Source organism: Oncorhynchus nerka, linkage group LG11 (assembly GCF_034236695.1).
Source record: "Oncorhynchus nerka isolate Pitt River linkage group LG11, Oner_Uvic_2.0, whole genome shotgun sequence".
In the NCBI taxonomy this organism is placed as follows: domain Eukaryota; kingdom Metazoa; phylum Chordata; class Actinopteri; order Salmoniformes; family Salmonidae; genus Oncorhynchus; species Oncorhynchus nerka.
The window spans coordinates 62740309-62762015 of NC_088406.1; the positions used below are offsets into that span (position 1 = coordinate 62740309).

The 21707-nt window shown below is 49.7% G+C and overlaps 1 protein-coding gene across 1 annotated transcript; it reads left to right on the top strand.

Moving 5' to 3' along the window:
• Positions 1-642: 642 nt before the first annotated feature.
• Positions 643-21502, top strand: LOC135573893 (mucin-2-like; the record flags this gene model as incomplete). The annotated part of the gene is made up of 11 exons (XM_065024099.1): positions 643-709; positions 5435-5617; positions 8360-8520; positions 10925-11154; positions 12569-13009; positions 13184-14376; positions 14650-15717; positions 16033-16809; positions 17125-20696; positions 20779-20825; positions 21136-21502. Coding segments are annotated over 11 exons (8106 nt in total), but the record flags the coding sequence as incomplete, so codon positions are not given.
• Positions 21503-21707: the final 205 nt, after the last annotated feature.

Genomic DNA, 21707 nt, shown 5'->3' on the forward strand with positions numbered 1-21707 from the left:
GCTGATCCCACAACAACCATAGCTACTCCCACAACAAACACAGCTGCTCCCACAACAACCACAGCTGCTCTCCCAACAAACACAGCTGCTCCTACAACAACCACAGCTGCTCCCACAACAATCACAGCTGATTCCATATCAACAACAGCTGCTCTCCCAACAAGCACAGCTGTTCCCACAACAAACACAGCGGATCCCACAACAACCACAGCTGCTCCCACAACAACCACAGCTGCTCCCACAACAACCACAGCTGCTCCCACAACAATCACAGCTGATTCCATATCAACAACAGCTGCTCTCCCAACAAGCACAGCTGCTCCCACAACAAACACAGCGGATCCCACAACAACCACAGCTGATCCCACAACAACAGCTGCTCTCACAACAACCACAGCTGCTCCCACAACAATCACAGCTGATCCCACAACAACCACAGCTATTCCCACAACAAACACAGCGGATCCCACAACAACCACAGCTGCTCCCACAACAACCACAGCTGCTCCCACAACAACCACAGCTGATCCCACAACAACCACAGCTGCTCCCACAACAACCACAGCTGCTCCCACAACAACCACAGCTGCTCCCACAACAACCACAGCTGCCCCCACAACAAACACAGCGGATCCCACAACAACCACAGCTACTCCCACAACAACCACAACTGCTCCAACAACAACCACAGAATCTACCACAACAACCACAGTCGCTACTTCAAAAACCACAGATTCTCCCACAGCAACCACAGTTGCTCTCACAACAACCACAGCTGCTCCCACAACAATAACAGCTGATCCCACAACAACCACAGCTACTCCCACAACAAACACAGCGGATCCCACAACAACCACAGCTGCTCCCACAACAACCACAGCTGCTCCCACAACAATTACAGCTGATCCCACAACAACCATAGCTACTCCCACAACAAACACAGCTGCTCCCACAACAACCACAGCTGCTCTCCCAACAAACACAGCTGCTCCTACAACAACCACAGCTGCTCCCACAACAATCACAGCTGATTCCATATCAACAACAGCTGCTCTCCCAACAAGCACAGCTGTTCCCACAACAACCACAGCTGCTCCGACAAAAACCACAGCTGCTCCCACAACAACCACAGCTGCTCCCACAACAATCACAGCTGATTCCATATCAACAACAGCTGCTCTCCCAACAAGCACAGCTGCTCCCACAACAAACACAGCGGATCCCACAACAACCACAGCTGAACCCACAACAACAACAGCTGCTCTCACAACAACCACAGCTGCTCCCACAACAACCACAGCTATTCCCACAAAAAACACAGCGGATCCCACAACAACCACAGCTGCTCCCACAACAACCACAGCTGCTCCCACAACAACCACAGCTGATCCCACAACAACCACAGCTGATCCCACAACAACCACAACTGCTCCCACAACAATCACAGCTGATCCCATATCAACAACAGCTGCTCTCCCAAAAACCACAGCTGCTCCCACAGCAAACACAGCGGATCACACAACAACCACAGCTGCTCCCACAACAACCACAGCTGCTCCCACAACAAACACAGCGGATCCCACAACAACCACAGCTACTCCCACAACAACCACAACTGCTCCAACAACAACCACAGAATCTACCACAACAACCACAGTCGCTACTTCAAAAACCATAGAATCTCCCACAGCAACCACAGTTGCTCTCACAACAACCACAGCTGCTCCCACAACAATAACAGCTGATCCCACAACAACCACAGCTACTCCCACAACAAACACAGCGGATCCCACAACAACCACAGCTCTTCCCACAACAACCACAGCTGATCCCACAACAACCATAGCTACTCCCACAACAAACACAGCTGCTCCCACAACAACCACAGCTGCTCTCCCAACAAACACAGCTGCTCCTACAACAACCACAGCTGCTCCTACAACAATCACAGCTGATTCCATATCAACAACAGCTGCTCTCCCAACAAGCACAGCTGCTCCCACAACAAACACAGCGGATCCCACAACAACCACAGCTGATCCCACAACAACAACAGCTGCTCTCACAACAACCACAGCTGCTCCCACAACAATCACAGCGGATCCCACAACAACCACAGCTATTCCCACAACAAACACAGCGGATCCCACAACAACCACAGCTGCTCCCACAACAACCACAGCTGCTCCCACAACAACCACAGCTGATCCCACAACAACCACAGCTGATCCCACAACAACCACAGCTGCTCCAACAACAAACACAGCGGATCCCACAACAACCACAGCTGCTCCCACAACAACCACAGCTGCTCCCACAACAACCACAGCTGATCCCACAACAACCACAGCTGATCCCACAACAACCACAGCTGCTCTCCCAAAAACCACAGCTGCTCCCACAGCAAACACAGTGGATCCCACAACAACCACAGCTACTCCCACAACAACCACAGCTGCTCCCACAACAACCACAGCTGCTCCCACAACAAACACAGCGGATCCCACAACAACCACAGCTACTCCCACAACAACCACAACTGCTCCAACAACAACCACAGAATCTACCACAACAACCACAGTCGCTACTTCAAAAACCATAGAATCTCCCACAGCAACCACAGTTGCTCTCACAACAACCACAGCTGCTCCCACAACAATAACAGCTGATCCCACAACAGCCACAGCTACTCCCACAACAAACACAGCGGATCCCACAACAACCACAGCTCTTCCCACAACAACCACAGCTGCTCCCACAACAATTACAGCTGATCCCACAACAACCATAGCTACTCCCACAACAAACACAGCTGCTCCCACAACAACCACAGCTGCTCTTCCAACAAACACAGCTGCTCCTACAACAACCACAGCTGCTCCCACAACAATCACAGCTGATTCCATATCAACAACAGCTGCTCTCCCAACAAGCACAGCTGCTCCCACAACAAACACAGCGGATCCCACAACAACCACAGCTGCTCCCACAACAACCACAGCTGCTCCCACAACAACCACAGCTGCTCCCACAACAATCACAGCTGATTCCATATCAACAACAGCTGCTCTCCCAACAAGCACAGCTGCTCCCACAACAAACACAGCGGATCCCACAACAACCACAGCTGATCCCACAACAACAACAGCTGCTCTCACAACAACCACAGCTGCTCCCACAACAATCACAGCTGATCCCACAACAACCACAGCTATTCCCACAACAATCACAGCGGATCCCACAACAACCACAGCTGCTCCCACAACAACCACAGCTGCTCCCACAACAACCACAGCTACTCCCACAACAAACACAGCGGATCCCACAACAACCACAGCTCTTCCCACAACAACCACAGCTGCTCCCACAACAATTACAGCTGATCCCACAACAACCATAGCTACTCCCACAACAAACACAGCTTCTCCCACAACAACCACAGCTGCTCTCCCAAAAACCACAGCTGCTCCCACAGCAAACACAGTGGATCCCACAACAACCACAGCTACTCCCACAACAACCACAGCTGCTCCCACAACAACCACAGCTGCTCCCACAACAAACACAGCGGATCCCACAACAACCACAGCTACTCCCACAACAACCACAACTGCTCCAACAACAACCACAGAATCTACCACAACAACCACAGTCGCTACTTCAAAAACCATAGAATCTCCCACAGCAACCACAGCTGCTCCACAACAACCACAGCTGCTCCCACAACAATAACAGCTGATCCCACAACAACCACAGCTACTCCCACAACAAACACAGCGGATCCCACAACAACCACAGCTCTCCCACAACAACCACAGCTGCTCCCACAACAATTACAGCTGATCCCACAACAACCATAGCTACCACAACAAACACAGCTCTCCCACAACAACCACAGCTGCTCTTCCAACAAACACAGCTGCTCCTACAACAACCACAGCTGCTCCCACAACAATCACAGCTGATTCCATATCAACAACAGCTGCTCCCACAACAACCACAGCTGCTCCCACAACAACCACAGCTGCTCCCACAACAATCACAGCTGATTCCATATCAACAACAGCTGCTCTCCCAACAAGCACAGCTGCTCCCACAACAAACACAGCGGATCCCACAACAACCACAGCTGATCCCACAACAACAACAGCTGCTCTCACAACAACCACAGCTGCTCCCACAACAATCACAGCTGATCCCACAACAACCACAGCTATTCCCACAACAATCACAGCGGATCCCACAACAACCACAGCTGCTCCCACAACAACCACAGCTGCTCCCACAACAACCACAGCTGCTCCCACAACAACCACAGCTGCTCCCACAACAACCACAGCTGATCCCACAACAACCACAGCTGATCCCACAACAACCACAGCTGATCCCACAACAACCACAGCTGCTCCCACAACAACCACAGCTGCTCCCACAACAACCACAGCTGCTCCCACAACAATCACAGCTGATCCCATAACAACCACAGCTGCTCCCACAACAAACACAGCTGCTCCCACAACAAACACAGCTGATCCCACAACAACCACAGCTGCTCCCACAACAACCACAGCTGCTCCCACAACAAACACAGCTGCTCCCACAACAAACACAGCGGATCCCACAACAACCACAGCTACTCCCACAACAACCACAACTGCTCCAACAACAACCACAGAATCTACCACAACAACCACAGTCGCTACTTCAAAAACCATAGAATCTCCAACAGCAACCACAGTTGCTCTCACAACCACCACAGCTGCTCCCACAACAATAACAGCTGATCCCACAACAACCACAGCTACTCCCACAACAAACACAGCGGATCCCACAACAACCACAGCTGCTCCCACAACAACCACAGCTGATCCCACAACAACCATAGCTACTCCCACAACAAACACAGCTGCTCCCACAACAACCACAGCTGCTCTCCCAACAAACACAGCTGCTCCTACAACAACCACAGCTGCTCCCACAACAATCACAGCTGATTCCATATCAACAACAGCTGCTCTCCCAACAAGCACAGCTGTTCCCACAACAAACACAGCGGATCCCACAACAACCACAGCTGCTCCCACAACAACCACAGCTGCTCCCACAACAACCACAGCTGCTCTCCCAACAAACACAGCTGCTCCTACAACAACCACAGCTGCTCCCACAACAATCACAGCTGATTCCATATCAACAACAGCTGCTCTCCCAACAAGCACAGCTGCTCCCACAACAAACACAGCGGATCCCACAACAACCACAGCTGATCCCACAACAACAGCTGCTCTCACAACAACCACAGCTGCTCCCACAACAATCACAGCTGATCCCACAACAACCACAGCTATTCCCACAACAAACACAGCGGATCCCACAACAACCACAGCTGCTCCCACAACAACCACAGCTGCTCCCACAACAACCACAGCTGATCCCACAACAACCACAGCTGCTCCCACAACAACCACAGCTGCTCCCACAACAACCACAGCTGCTCCCACAACAACCACAGCTGCCCCCACAACAAACACAGCGGATCCCACAACAACCACAGCTACTCCCACAACAACCACAACTGCTCCAACAACAACCACAGAATCTACCACAACAACCACAGTCGCTACTTCAAAAACCACAGATTCTCCCACAGCAACCACAGTTGCTCTCACAACAACCACAGCTGCTCCCACAACAATAACAGCTGATCCCACAACAACCACAGCTACTCCCACAACAAACACAGCGGATCCCACAACAACCACAGCTGCTCCCACAACAACCACAGCTGCTCCCACAACAATTACAGCTGATCCCACAACAACCATAGCTACTCCCACAACAAACACAGCTGCTCCCCCAACAAACACAGCTGCTCCTACAACAAGCACAGCTGCTCCCACAACAATCACAGCTGATTCCATATCAACAACAGCTGCTCTCCCAACAAGCACAGCTGTTCCCACAACAAACACAGCTGCTCCCACAACAACCACAGCTGCTCCCAACAACCACAGCTGCTCCCCACAGCTGCTGCTCCCACAACAATCACAGCCATATCAAGCTGCTCCCACAACAACCACAGCTGCTCCCACAACAAACACAGCGGATCCCACAACAACCACAGCTGATTCCACATCAACAACAGCTGCTCTCCCAACAACCACAACAACAACCACAGCTATTCCCACAAAAAACACAGCGGATCCCACAACAACCACAGCTGCTCCCACAACACCACAGCTGATCCCACAACAAGCACAGCTGATCCCACAACAACCACAGCTGCTCCCACAACAATCACAGCTGATCCCACAACAACCACAAAGCCACAGCTGCTCCCACAACAAACACAGCGGATCCCACAACAACCACAGCTGCTCCCACAACAACCACAGCTGCTCCCACAACAAACACAGCTGATCCCACAACAACCACAGCTACTCCCACAACAACCACAACTGCTCCAACAACAACCACAGAATCACCACAACAACCACAGTCGCTACTTCAAAAACCATAGAATCTCCCACAGCAACCACAGTTGCTCTCACAACAACCACAGCTGCTCCCACAACAATAACAGCTGATCCCACAACAACCACAGCTGCTCCCACAACAAACACAGCGGATCCCACAACAACCACAGCTCTTCCCACAACAACCACAGCTGATCCCACAACAACCATAGCTACTCCCACAACAAACACAGCTGCTCCCACAACAACCACAGCTGCTCTCCCAACAAACACAGCTGCTCCCTACAACAACCACAGCTGCTCCTACAACAATCACAGCTGATTCCATATCAACAAAGCTGCTCTCCCAACAAGCACAGCTGCTCTCCCACAACAACCACAGCTGCTCCCACAACAATCACAGCGGATCCCACAACAACCACAGCTACTCCCACAACAAACACAGCGGATCCCACAACAACCACAGCTGCTCCCCAACAACCACAGCTGCTCCCACAACAACCACAGCTGATCCCACAACAACCACAGCTGATCCCACAACAACCACAGCTGCTCCAACAACAAACACAGCGGATCCCACAACAACCACAGCTGCTCCACAGCTGCTCCCACAACAACCACAGCTGATCCCACAACAACCACAGCTGATCCCACAACAACCACAGCTGCTCTCCCAAAACCACAGCTGCTCCCCAGCAAACACAGTGGAACAACAACCACAGCTACTCCCACAACAACCACAGCTGCTCCCACAACAAACCGCAGCTGATCCCACAACAAACACAGCGGATCCCACAACAACCACAGCTACTCCCACAACAACCACAACTGCTCCAACAACAACCACAGAATCTACCACAACAACCACAGTCGCTACTTCAAAAACCATAGAATCTCCCACAGCAACCACAGTTGCTCTCACAACAACCACAGCTGCTCCCACAACAATAACAGCTGATCCCACAACAGCCACAGCTACTCCCACAACAAACACAGCGGATCCCACAACAACCACAGCTCTTCCCACAACAACCACAGCTGCTCCCACAACAATTACAGCTGATCCCACAACAACCATAGCTACTCCCACAACAACCACAGTCGCTACTTCAAAAACCATAGAATCTCCAACAGCAACCACAGTTGCTCTCACAACCACCACAGCTGCTCCCACAACAATAACAGCTGATCCCACAACAACCACAGCTACTCCCACAACAAACACAGCGGATCCCACAACAACCACAGCTGCTCCCACAACCACCACAGCTGCTCCCACAACAATAACAGCTGATCCCACAACAACCACAGCTACTCCCACAACAAACACAGCTGCTCCCACAACAACCACAGCTGCTCCCACAACAACCACAGCTGCTCCCACAACAATCATAGCTGATTCCATATCAACAAAAGCTGCTCTCCCAACAAACACAGCTGCTCCTACAACAAACACAGCTACTCCCACAACAACCACAGCTGCTCCAACAACCACAGAATCTACCACAACAACCACAGTCGCCACTTCAAAATTCACAGAATCTCCCACAGAAACCACAGCTGCTCTCACAACAACCACAGCTGCTCCCACAACAATCACGGCTGATCCCATAACAACCACAGCTGCTCCCACAACAACCACAGCTGCTCCCACAACAAACACAGCGGATCCCACAACAAACACAGCTACTCCCCAACAACACAACTGCTCCAACAACAACCACAGAATCTACCACAACAACCACAGCTCAAAAACCATAGAATCCCACAACAACCACAGCTGCTCACAACCACCACATCCCACAACAACAGCTGATCCCACAACAACCACAGCTGCTCCCAACAACAACCAACAGCTGCACCCACAACAAACACAGTGGATCCCACAACAACCACAGCTACTCCCACAACAACCACAGCTGCTCCCACAACAACCACAGCTGCTCCCACAACAAACACAGCTGCTCCCACAACAACCACAGCTACTCCCACAACAACCACAACTGCTCCAACAACAACCACAGAATCTACCACAACAACCACAGTCGCTACTTCAAAAACCATAGAATCTCCAACAGCAACCACAGCTGCTCTCACAACAACCACAGCTGCTCCCACAACAATAACAGCTGATCCCACAACAACCACAGCTACTCCCACAACAAACACAGCGGATCCCACAACAACCACAGCTCTTCCCACAACAACCACAGCTGCTCCCACAACAACCACAGCTGATCCCACAACAACCACAGCTGCTCCCACAACAACCACAGCTCCAAAAACCATAGAGATCTCCAACAACAACCACAACTCTCCAACCACCAACCACAGAATCTGATCCCACAACAACCACATCTACTCCCACAAAAAACATAGGATCCCACAACAACCACAGCTGCTCCCACAACAACCACAGCTGCTCCCACAACAATAACAGCTGATCCCACAACAACCACAGCTACTCCCACAACAAACACAGCTGCTCCCACAACAACCACAGCTGCTCCCACAACAACCACAGCTGCTCCCAATCATAGCTGATTCCATATCACAACAGCTGCTCCCCAACAATTACAGCTGCTTCCAAAACAAACACAGCTACTCCCACAACAAACACAGCTGCTCCAACAACCACAGAATCTACCACAACAACCACAGCTCTCCCACAGAAACCACAGCTCCCACAACAACCACAGCTGCTCCCACAACAACCACAACTGCTCCCACAACAACCACAGCTGCTCCCACAACAATCCACACAAACACAGCGGATTCCCACAACAACCCATCTCCCACAACAACCACAGCTGCTCCCACAACAACCACAGCTGCTCCCCAACAACCACAGCTGCTCCCACAACAACCACAGCTGCTCCCACAACAACCACAGCTGCTCCCACAACATCCACAGCTGATCCCACAACAACCACAGCTGATCCCACAACAACCACAGCTGATCCCACAACAACCACAGCTGATCCAACAACCACAGCTGCTCCCACAACAACCACCTGCTGCTCCCACAACAACCACAGCTGCTCCCACAACAATCACAGCTGATCCCCAACAACCACAGCTCTCCCACAACAAACCACTGCAAAAAATCACAACCACAGCTACTCCCACAACAACCACAACTGCTCCAACAACAAACACAGAATCTACCACAACAACCACAGTCGCTACTTCAAAACCATAGAATCTCCCACAGCAACCACAGCTGCTCTCACAACAACCACAGCTGCTCCCACAACAATAACAGCTGATCCCACAACAACCACAGCTACTCCCACAACAAACAAGCTGATCCCACAACAACCACAGCTACTCCCACAACAACACACACAACAAATAGCTGATTCCATATCAACAACAACAAACACAGCCTCCTACAACAAACACAACACAGCTGCTCCAACAACCACAGAATCTACCACAACAACCACAGTCGCTACTTCAAAAACCATAGAATCTCCCACAGCAACCACAGCTGCTCTCACAACAACCACAGCTGCTCCCACAACAATCACGGCTGACCACAGCTGTTCCACAACAAACACAGCTGCTCCCACAACAACCACAGCTGCTCCCACAACAACCACAGCTGCTCCCACAACAATCACAGCTGATTCCATATCAACAACAGCTGCTCCAACAACCACAGAATCTACCACAACAACCACAGTCGCCACTGCAAAAATCCCAGAATCTCCCACAGCAACCACAGCTGCTCTCACAACAACCACATCTGCTCCGACAACAACCACAGCTGATCCCACAACAACCACAGCTGCTCTCACAACAACCACAGCTGCTCTCACAACAACCACAGCTGCTCCACAACAACAGCTGATCCCACAACAAACACAGCTGATCCCACAACAACAGCTGCTCCCACAACAACCACAGCTGCTCCCACAACAATCACAGCTGATCCCATATCAACAACAGCTGCTCTCCCAACAACCACAGCTGCTCCGACAACAACCACAGCTGATCCCACAACAACCACAGCTGCTCTCACAACAACCACAGCTGCTCTCACAACAACCACAGCTGCTCCCACAACAATCACAGCTGATCCCACAACAACCACAGCTACTCCCACAACAACCACAGCTGCTCCCACAACAACCACAGCTGCTCCCACAACAACCACAGCTGATCCCACAACAACCACAGCTGATCCCACAACAACCACAGCTGCTCCAACAACAACCACAGCTGTTCCCACACAAACCACAGCTGCTACGACACCAACTCCAGATGTTCCAAAAACAACCACATCTGCTCCAACAACAACCACAGCTTCTCCCACAACCACCATACAAGCTCGAACGACAACTACAATTGGGGCTACAACAACCACAGATGCTCCCACATCAACCACACCATCTCCAACAACAACCACAACTGTTCGCACAACAACCACAGCAGCTCCAAAGACAACTACAACTGAGGCTACAACAACCACAGATACTCCAACGACAACCACAGCTGCTCCCACAACAACCACTTCTCCTCCAGCAACAACCACAGCTGCTCTCAAAACCACCACAGCTGCTGCCCCAACAACCACATCTGCTCCAAGAACAACAACAGCTGCTCTGACCACAGTTACAACTGGTTATTCAACCACTATCACAACACCGGCCGCTCCACCACCAGAGGTGAAGTTGGAGTTCAAATTGGAGCAAAACTTCACAGCAGATTTGAATAATGTTTCTTCACCAGAGTTCAAAGAATTAGCAAATACTGTGTCTACAGCGGTAAATACTGTTTTACTTTCATTTTCAACCCTTTTAATATCATACTTTTAGATTCCCTAACAAAAAAAGGTTTGGGTCTAGTCAATTCAGTAAACAAAATATCATGTTATTAAATCAGGGAATAAAATCTAAAACTAGTCTGCTCAATGATTGCTTCGACTGAATTTAAATGATTGATTGATATATTGATTTAGAAGTAGTTTACAAGTAATGAAGAAAATATTTCAATATGATAAGCAAACCTTTAAATTAGGGTTAGGGTGAGTTGTAAAGTATATTTCAATGTAAAACCTTTGCAATGTCTCAGGACACATTCATGTATAAAATATGATATATTCATATTATTTTTCTACAGCTGGAAAATGTTTACAAAAGTAAATATGGATCCAGTTTCATTCGCATAGAAGTTATAGGTTTCAGGTAAGAAGTAATTCTAAGCATTTTTTTCTGACATCGTGTTTGGGGTTCTATTTAAGGTAGAAGTCATTTGTTTAATTGTTCATATTTATCATAGCATTTTAACATGAATCTGATCTGTTGATGAAATCATAATTTAAAATAATAATTGTGGTTGTTTTCCAGTCAAGGTTCAATTGTGGTAATCACTAAGCTGGTATTTAACGATACCAGCGTAGTCCCTGCGAACAGTGATGTGGCTGCCACGATGACAGAGGCAGTTTCAAGCAACAGCTCTAATTTCTCTCTCCCAGTGAACACAGCCTCCATTGTGGCAACAAGTAAGACTCACATATTATTTGCACTAGTTGTTCATCACAGATTTCCTGTTACTAATTTGTTATAACATATCAGTTAATTATAATATAACCAATTATAATTGGTTCATTCAAGACTGTGCAATTCTATTAAAATAAATCACAACGTAGGTGGTGTGATCCGGTCCCAAACAGGTGACGAAGGTCATTTACATTGACCTACGCAGCCTGGAGTTGATTATCTGTCTTTTATTATTGCTTGACATAGAAAACAAACTAACAAATGTGGTTGTAAAAGTGCTTAATTCTGAAGAGAAAACACAGTACCTTCTTATCTTATGCTCAACAACAAGAAGCAAAACTGAGTAACCCTACGTCCTCAGCACTGTTGATGAAACGTCTGTAACTTTGTTGACTGGGTTTTATGTCAGACTTTGTTTAGAGTTGTACACAATTTTTAGACACTGTACAGTTAATAAGATTTAGGTATAATGGAATCCTATAGAACACCATTGGATCAATCAGAATAGAAAACCAATCAATTTTATAATTACAGAGGTCATTGTACCAACACCACCAACAACAGCTGCTCTCACAACAACCACAGATGCTTCCACAACAAAAACATCTGTTCCCACAACAACGCCACCTGCTCCGACGAAAACCCCAGATGTTCCAACAACAACCACAGCTGCTCCAACAACAATCCCAGCTGCTCCCATATCAACCACAGCTGCTCTCCCAACAACCGCAGCCTCACCCACAACAAACACAGCGGCTCCCACAACCACCCCAGCTGCTCCCACAACAACCACAGTCGCTACTTCCAAAACCCCAGCTGCTCCAACAACAACCTCAGCTGTTCCCACAACAACCACAGCTGCTCCCACAACAACCACAGAATCTCCCACAACAACCACAGCTGCTCCCACAACAACCATAGCTGCTCTCACAACAAAAACAGCTGCTCCCACAACAACCACAGCAACTCCAACAACAACCACAGCTTATCCCACAACAACGACAGCTGCTTACACAACATCATCAGGTGTTCCTACAGCAACCACAGCTGCTCCAACAAAAACCACATCATCTACCACAACAACCACAGATGCACCCACAACAACCACAGCATATCCACCAACAACAACCACCACAGCTGTTGCCACAACAACCACAGCTGCACCCACAACAACCACAGAATCTCCCACAACAACCACAGGTGCACCCACAACAACCACAGCCATCCCCACAACACCCATAGCTTCTCCAACAGCAACCATAGAAGGTCCAACGACAACTACAATTGGGGCAACAACAACCACAGCTTCAAAAACAACCACAGCTGTTCCCACAACAACCACAGCTTCAAAAACAACCACAGCTGTTCCAACAACAACCACAACTGCTCCCACAACAAACACAGATATGTCCACAACAACCACAGCCATCCCCTCAACACTCACTGCTGCTTCCACAACAACCACAGCAGCTCCAACGACAACTACAATTGGGGCTACAACAACCACAAATACTCCAACAACAACCAAAACTGCTCCCACATCAACTACAGCTCCTCCAACAACAACCAGAGCTGTTCCCACAACAACCAGAGCTGTTCCCACAACAACCACAGCTGCTCCCACAACAACCACAGCTGCTCCCACAACAACCACAGCGGTTCCCACAACAACCACAGATACTTCAACAACAACCCCAGATATTCCAACAACAACCACATCTGCTCCAACAACGACCACAGCTTCTCCCACAACAACCATACAAGCTCCAACGACAACTACAATTCAGGCTACAACAACCACAGATACTCCAACAACAACCACAACTGCTCCCACATCAACCACACCTTCTGCAACAACAACCCCAGCTGTTCCCACAACAACCACAGCTGTTCCCACAACAACCACAGCTGTTCCCACAACAACCACAGCTGCTCCAACAACAACCAGAGCTGTTCCCACAACAACCACAGCTGTTCCACAACAACCACAACTGCTCCCACAACAACATCAGCGGTTCCCACAACAACCACAGATACTTCAACAACAACCCCAGATGTTCCAACAACAACAACCACATCTGTTCCAACAACAACCGCAGTTTTTCCCACAACAACCATACAAGTTCCAACAACAACTACAATTGGGGCTACAACAACCACAGATACTCCAACCTCAACCAAAACTGCTCCCACATCAACTAAATCTCCTCCAACAACAACCACAACTGCTCGCACAACAACCACATCCTTCCCCACAACACCCAAATCTGCTCCCACAACAACCACAGCAGCTCCAATGACAACTACAATTGGGGCTAAAGCAACCACAGATTCTCCAACGACAACCACAGCAAACCCCACAACAACGACAGCAACTTACACAACATCCTCAGGTGTTCCCACTTTAACCACAGATGCTCTTCCAACAACCACAGCTTCTCCCACAACAAACACAGCAGCTCCCACAACAACCACAGTTGCTCCCAAAACAACCACAGCTGCTCCCACAACAACCACAGCTACTCTCACAACAACCACAGCTGCTCCCACAACAACCACACCTGCTCCCACAACAACCACAGCTGCTCCAACAACAACCATAGCTAATCCGACAACCACGACTGCAACTTACACAACATCCTCAGGTGTTCCCACAACAACCACAGTTGCTCCCACAACAACCACAGCTGCTCCCACAACAAACACAGCGGCTCCCACAACAACCACAGCTGCTCCCTCAACAAACACAGCTAATCCAACAATAACCCCAGCTGCTCTCATAACAACCACAGCTGCTCTTACAGCAACCACAGCTACTCCCAAAACAACCACAGCTGCTCTCACAACAACCACAGCTGCTCCCACAACAACCACAGCTGCTCCAACAACAACCACAGCTTCTCCCACAACAACCATACAAGCTCCAACGACAACTACAATTGGGGCTACAACAACCACAGATACTCCAACAACAACCCAAACTGCTCCCACATCAACCACACCTTCTCCAACAACAACCACAGCTGCTCGCACAACAACCACATCCTTCCCCACAACACCCACATCTGCTCCCACAACAACCACAGAATCTCCCACAACAACTACAGTTGCTGCCACAACAACCACAGCTGCTCCAACGACAATCACAGCTGCTCCCATATCAACGACAGCTGCTCTCCCAACAACCGCAGCCTCTCCCACAACAAACACAGCGGCTCCCACAACAACCACAGCTGCTCCAACAACAACCACAGAATCTCCCACAACAACCACAGTCACGACTTCAAAACCACAGAATCTCCCACAGCAACCACAGCTGCTCTCACAACAACCACAGCTGCCCCAAAACAACCACAGCTGCTCCCACAACAACTACAGCTGCTCTCACAACAACCACATCTGCTCCCACAACAACCACAGCTGCTCCCACAACAACCACAGCTGTTCCCAGAACAACCACAACTGCTCCCACAACAACCACAGCTGCTCCCACAACAACCACAGCGGTTCCACAACAACCACAGATACTTCAACAACAACCCCAGATATTCCAACAACAACCACATCTGCTCCAACAACGACCACAGCTGCTCCCACAACAACCACAGCGGTTCCCACAACAACCACAGATACTTCACCAACAACCACAGATACTCCAACAACAACCACAACTGCTCCCACATCAACCACACCTTCTGCAACAACAACCCCAGCTGCTCCAACAACAACCTCAGGTGTTCCCACAACAACCACAGCTGTTCCCACAACAACCACAGCTGCTCCAACAACAACCAGAGCTGTTCCCACAACAACCACAGCTGTTCCCACAACAACCACAACTGCTCCCACAACAACCACAGCTGCTCCCACAACAACATCAGCGGTTCCCACAACAACCCCAGATGTTCCAACAACAACCACATCTGTTCCAACAACAACCGCAGTTTTTCCCACAACAACCATACAAGTTCCAACGACAACTACAATTGGGGCTACAACAACCACAGATACTCCAACCTCAACCAAAACTGCTCCCACATCAACTACAGCTCCTCCAACAACAACCACAACTGCTCGCACAACAACCACATCCTTCCCCACAACACCCAAATCTGCTCCCACAACAACCATAGCAGCTCCAATGACAACTACAATTGGGGCTACAGCAACCACAGATACTCCAACGACAACCACAGTTGCTCCCAAAACAACCACAGCTGCTCCCACAACAACCACAGCTACTCCCATATCAACGACAGCTGCTCTTCCAACAACCGCAGCCTCTCCCACAACAAACACAGCGGCTCCCACAACAACCACAGCTGCTCCAACAACAACCACAGAATCTCCCACAACAACCACAGTCACGACTTCAAAAACCACAGAATCTCCCACAGCAACCACAGCTGCTCTCACAACAACCACAGCTGCCCCAAAAACAACCACAGCTGCTCCCACAACAACTACAGCTGCTCTCACAACAACCACATCTGCTCCCACAACAACCACAGCTGCTCCCACAACAACCACAGCTGTTCCCAGAACAACCACAACTGCTCCCACAACAACCACAGCTGCTCCCACAACAACCACAGCGGTTCCCACAACAACCACAGATACTTCAACAACAACCCCAGATATTCCAACAACAACCACATCTGCTCCAACAACGACCACAGCTGCTCCCACAACAACCACAGCGGTTCCCACAACAACCACAGATACTTCACCAACAACCACAGATACTCCAACAACAACCACAACTGCTCCCACATCAACCACACCTTCCGCAACAACAACCCCAGCTGCTCCAACAACAACCTCAGGTGTTCCCACAACAACCACAGCTGTTCCCACAACAACCACAGCTGCTCCAACAACAACCAGAGCTGTTCCCACAACAACCACAGCTGTTCCCACAACAACCACAACTGCTCCCACAACAACCACAGCTGCTCCCACAACAACATCAGCGGTTCCCACAACAACCCCAGATGTTCCAACAACAACCACATCTGTTCCAACAACAACCGCAGTTTTTCCCACAACAACCATACAAGTTCCAACGACAACTACAATTGGGGCTACAACAACCACAGATACTCCAACCTCAACCAAAACTGCTCCCACATCAACTACAGCTCCTCCAACAACAACCACAACTGCTCGCACAACAACCACATCCTTCCCCACAACACCCAAATCTGCTCCCACAACAACCATAGCAGCTCCAATGACAACTACAATTGGGGCTACAGCAACCACAGATACTCCAACGACAACCACAGTTGCTCCCAAAACAACCACAGCTGCTCCCACAACAACCACAGCTACTCCCATATCAACGACAGCTGCTCTCCCAACAACCGCAGCCTCTCCCACAACAAACACAGCGGCTCCCACAACAACCACAGCTGCTCCAACAACAACCACAGAATCTCCCACAACAACCACAGTCACGACTTCAAAAACCACAGAATCTCCCACAGCAACCACAGCTGCTCTCACAACAACCACAGCTGCCCCAAAAACAACCACAGCTGCTCCCACAACAACTACAGCTGCTCTCACAACAACCACATCTGCTCCCACAACAACCACAGCTGCTCCCACAACAACCACAGCTGTTCCCAGAACAACCACAACTGCTCCCACAACAACCACAGCTGCTCCCACAACAACCACAGCGGTTCCCACAACAACCACAGATACTTCAACAACAACCCCAGATATTCCAACAACAACCACATCTGCTCCAACAACGACCACAGCTGCTCCCACAACAACCACAGCGGTTCCCACAACAACCACAGATACTTCACCAACAACCACAGATACTCCAACAACAACCACAACTGCTCCCACATCAACCACACCTTCTGCAACAACAACCCCAGCTGCTCCAACAACAACCTCAGGTGTTCCCACAACAACCACAGCTGTTCCCACAACAACCACAGCTGCTCCAACAACAACCAGAGCTGTTCCCACAACAACCACAGCTGTTCCCACAACAACCACAACTGCTCCCACAACAACCACAGCTGCTCCCACAACAACATCAGCGGTTCCCACAACAACCCCAGATGTTCCAACAACAACCACATCTGTTCCAACAACAACCGCAGTTTTTCCCACAACAACCATACAAGTTCCAACGACAACTACAATTGGGGCTACAACAACCACAGATACTCCAACCTCAACCAAAACTGCTCCCACATCAACTACAGCTCCTCCAACAACAACCACAACTGCTCGCACAACAACCACATCCTTCCCCACAACACCCAAATCTGCTCCCACAACAACCATAGCAGCTCCAATGACAACTACAATTGGGGCTACAGCAACCACAGATACTCCAACGACAACCACAGTTGCTCCCAAAACAACCACAGCTGCTCCCACAACAACCACAGCTACTCTCACAACAACCACAGCTGCTCCCACAACAACCACACCTGCTCCCACAACAACCACACCTGCTCCCACAACAAACACAGCGGCTCCCACAACAACCACAGCTGCTCCCTCAACAAACACAGCTAATCCAACAATAACCCCAGCTGCTCTCATAACAACCACAGCTGCTCTTACAGCAACCACAGCTACTCCCAAAACAACCACAGCTGCTCTCACAACAACCACAGCTGCTCCCACAACAACCACAGCTGCTCCAACAACAACCACAGCTTCTCCCACAACAACCATACAAGCTCCAACGACAACTACAATTGGGGCTACAACAACCACAGATACTCCAACAATAACCCAAACTGCTCCCACATCAACCACACCTTCTCCAACAACAACCACAGCTGCTCGCACAACAACCACATCCTTCCCCACAACACCCACATCTGCTCCCACAACAACCACAGAATCTCCCACAACAACCACAGTTGCTGCCACAACAACCACAGCTGCTCCAACGACAATCACAGCTGCTCCCATATCAACGACAGCTGCTCTCCCAACAACCGCAGCCTCTCCCACAACAAACACAGCGGCTCCCACAACAACCACAGCTGCTCCAACAACAACCACCGAATCTCCCACAACAACCACAGTCACGACTTCAAAAACCACAGAATCTCCCACAACAACCACAGCTACTCTCACAACAACCACAGCTGCTCCCACAACAACCACACCTGCTCCCACAACAACCACACCTGCTCCCACAACAACCACAGCTGCTCCAACAACAACCATAGCTAATCCGACAACCACGACTGCTACTTACACAACATCCTCAGGTGTTCCCACAACAACCACAGTTGCTCCCACAACAACCACAGCTGCTCCCACAACAAACACAGCAGCTCCCACAACAACCACAGTTGCTCCCAAAACAACCACAGCTGCTCCCACAACAACCACAGCTACTCTCACAACAACCACAGCTGCTCCCACAACAACCACACCTGCTCCCACAACAACCACAGCTGCTCCAACAACAACCATAGCTAATCCGACAACCACGACTGCAACTTACACAACATCCTCAGGTGTTCCCACAACAACCACAGTTGCTCCCACAACAACCACAGCTGCTCCCACAACAAACACAGCGGCTCCCACAACAACCACAGCTGCTCCCTCAACAAACACAGCTAATCCAACAATAACCCCAGCTGCTCTCATAACAACCACAGCTGCTCTTACAGCAACCACAGCTACTCCCAAAACAACCACAGCTGCTCTCACAACAACCACAGCTGCTCCCACAACAACCACAGCTGCTCCAACAACAACCACAGCTTCTCCCACAACAACCATACAAGCTCCAACGACAACTACAATTGGGGCTACAACAACCACAGATACTCCAACAACAACCCAAACTGCTCCCACATCAACCACACCTTCTCCAACAACAACCACAGCTGCTCGCACAACAACCACATCCTTCCCCACAACACCCACATCTGCTCCCACAACAACCACAGAATCTCCCACAACAACCACAGTTGCTGCCACAACAACCACAGCTGCTCCAACGACAATCACAGCTGCTCCCATATCAACGACAGCTGCTCTCCCAACAACCGCAGCCTCTCCCACAACAAACACAGCGGCTCCCACAACAACCACAGCTGCTCCAACAACAACCACCGAATCTCCCACAACAACCACAGTCACGACTTCAAAAACCACAGAATCTCCCACAGCAACCACAGCTGCTCTCACAACAACCACAGCTGCCCCAAAAACAACCACAGCTGCTCCCACAACAACTACAGCTGCTCTCACAACAACCACATCTGCTCCCACAACAACCACAGCTGCTCCCGCAACTACCACAGCTGCTCCAACAACAACCACAGCTGCTCCAACAACAACCACAGCTAATCCCACAACAACGACAGCTACTTACACAACATCCTCAGGTGTTCCAACAGCAACGACAGCTGCTCCATCAAAAACCACAGAATCTCCCACAACAACCACAGAAGCACCCACAACAACCATAGCATATCCAACAACAACCCCAGCTGCTCCCATAACAACCACAGCTGCTCTTACAACAACCACAGCAACTTTCACAACAACCACAGCTATTCCCACAACAACGACAGCTACTTACACAACATTCTCAGATGTTCCCACAACAACCACTGTTGCTCCCACAACAAACACAGCTGCTCCCACAACAAACACAGCGGCTCCCACAACAACCACAGCTGCTCCCACAACAACCACAGCTGTTCACACAAAAACCACAGCTGCTATGACAACAACCCCAGATGTTCAAACAACAACCACATCTTCTCCAACCACAACCACAGCTTCTCCCACAACAACCATACAAGCTCCAACGACTACTACAATTGGGGTTACAACAACCACAGATGCTCCCACAACAACCACAACTGCTCCCACATCAACCACACCTTCTCCAACAACAACCACAACTGCTCGCACAACAACCACATCCTTCCCCACAACATCCACATCTGCTCCCACAACAACCACAGCAGCTCCAAAGACAACTACAACTGAGGCTACAGCAACCACAGAAACTCCAACGACAACCATAACTGCTCCCACAACAACCACAGCTGCTCCATCAACAACCATAGCTAATCCCACAACAACGACAGCTATTTACACAACATCCTCAGGTGTTCCCACATTAACCACAGCTGCTTCAACAGCAACCACACAATCTTCCACAACAACTACAGCTGCTCTCCCAACAACCACAGCTTCTCCCACAACAAACACAGCTTCTCCAGCAACAACAACATATGCTCCCACATCAACCACTTCTGCTCCCACAACAACCACAGCTGCTCCAGCAACAACCACAGCTGCTCAAGCAACAACAACATATGCTGCCACAACAACCACTTCTGCTCCAGCAACAACTACAGCTGCTCCCAAAACCACCACAGCTGCTGCCACAACAACCACAGCTGCTCCAAGAACAACAACAGCTGCTCTGACCACAGTTACAACAGGTTATTCAACCACTACCACAACACCGGCCCCTCCACCACCAGAGGTTAAGTTGGAGTTCAAATTGGAGCAAAACTTCACAGCAGATTTGAATAATGTTTCTTCACCAGAGTTCAAAGAATTAGCAAATACTGTGTCTACAGCGGTAAATACTGTTTTACTTTCTTTTTCAATCCTTTTAATATCATACTTTTAGATTCCTTAACAAAAAAAAGGTTTAGTCTAGTCAATTCAATAAACAAAATATCATGTTATT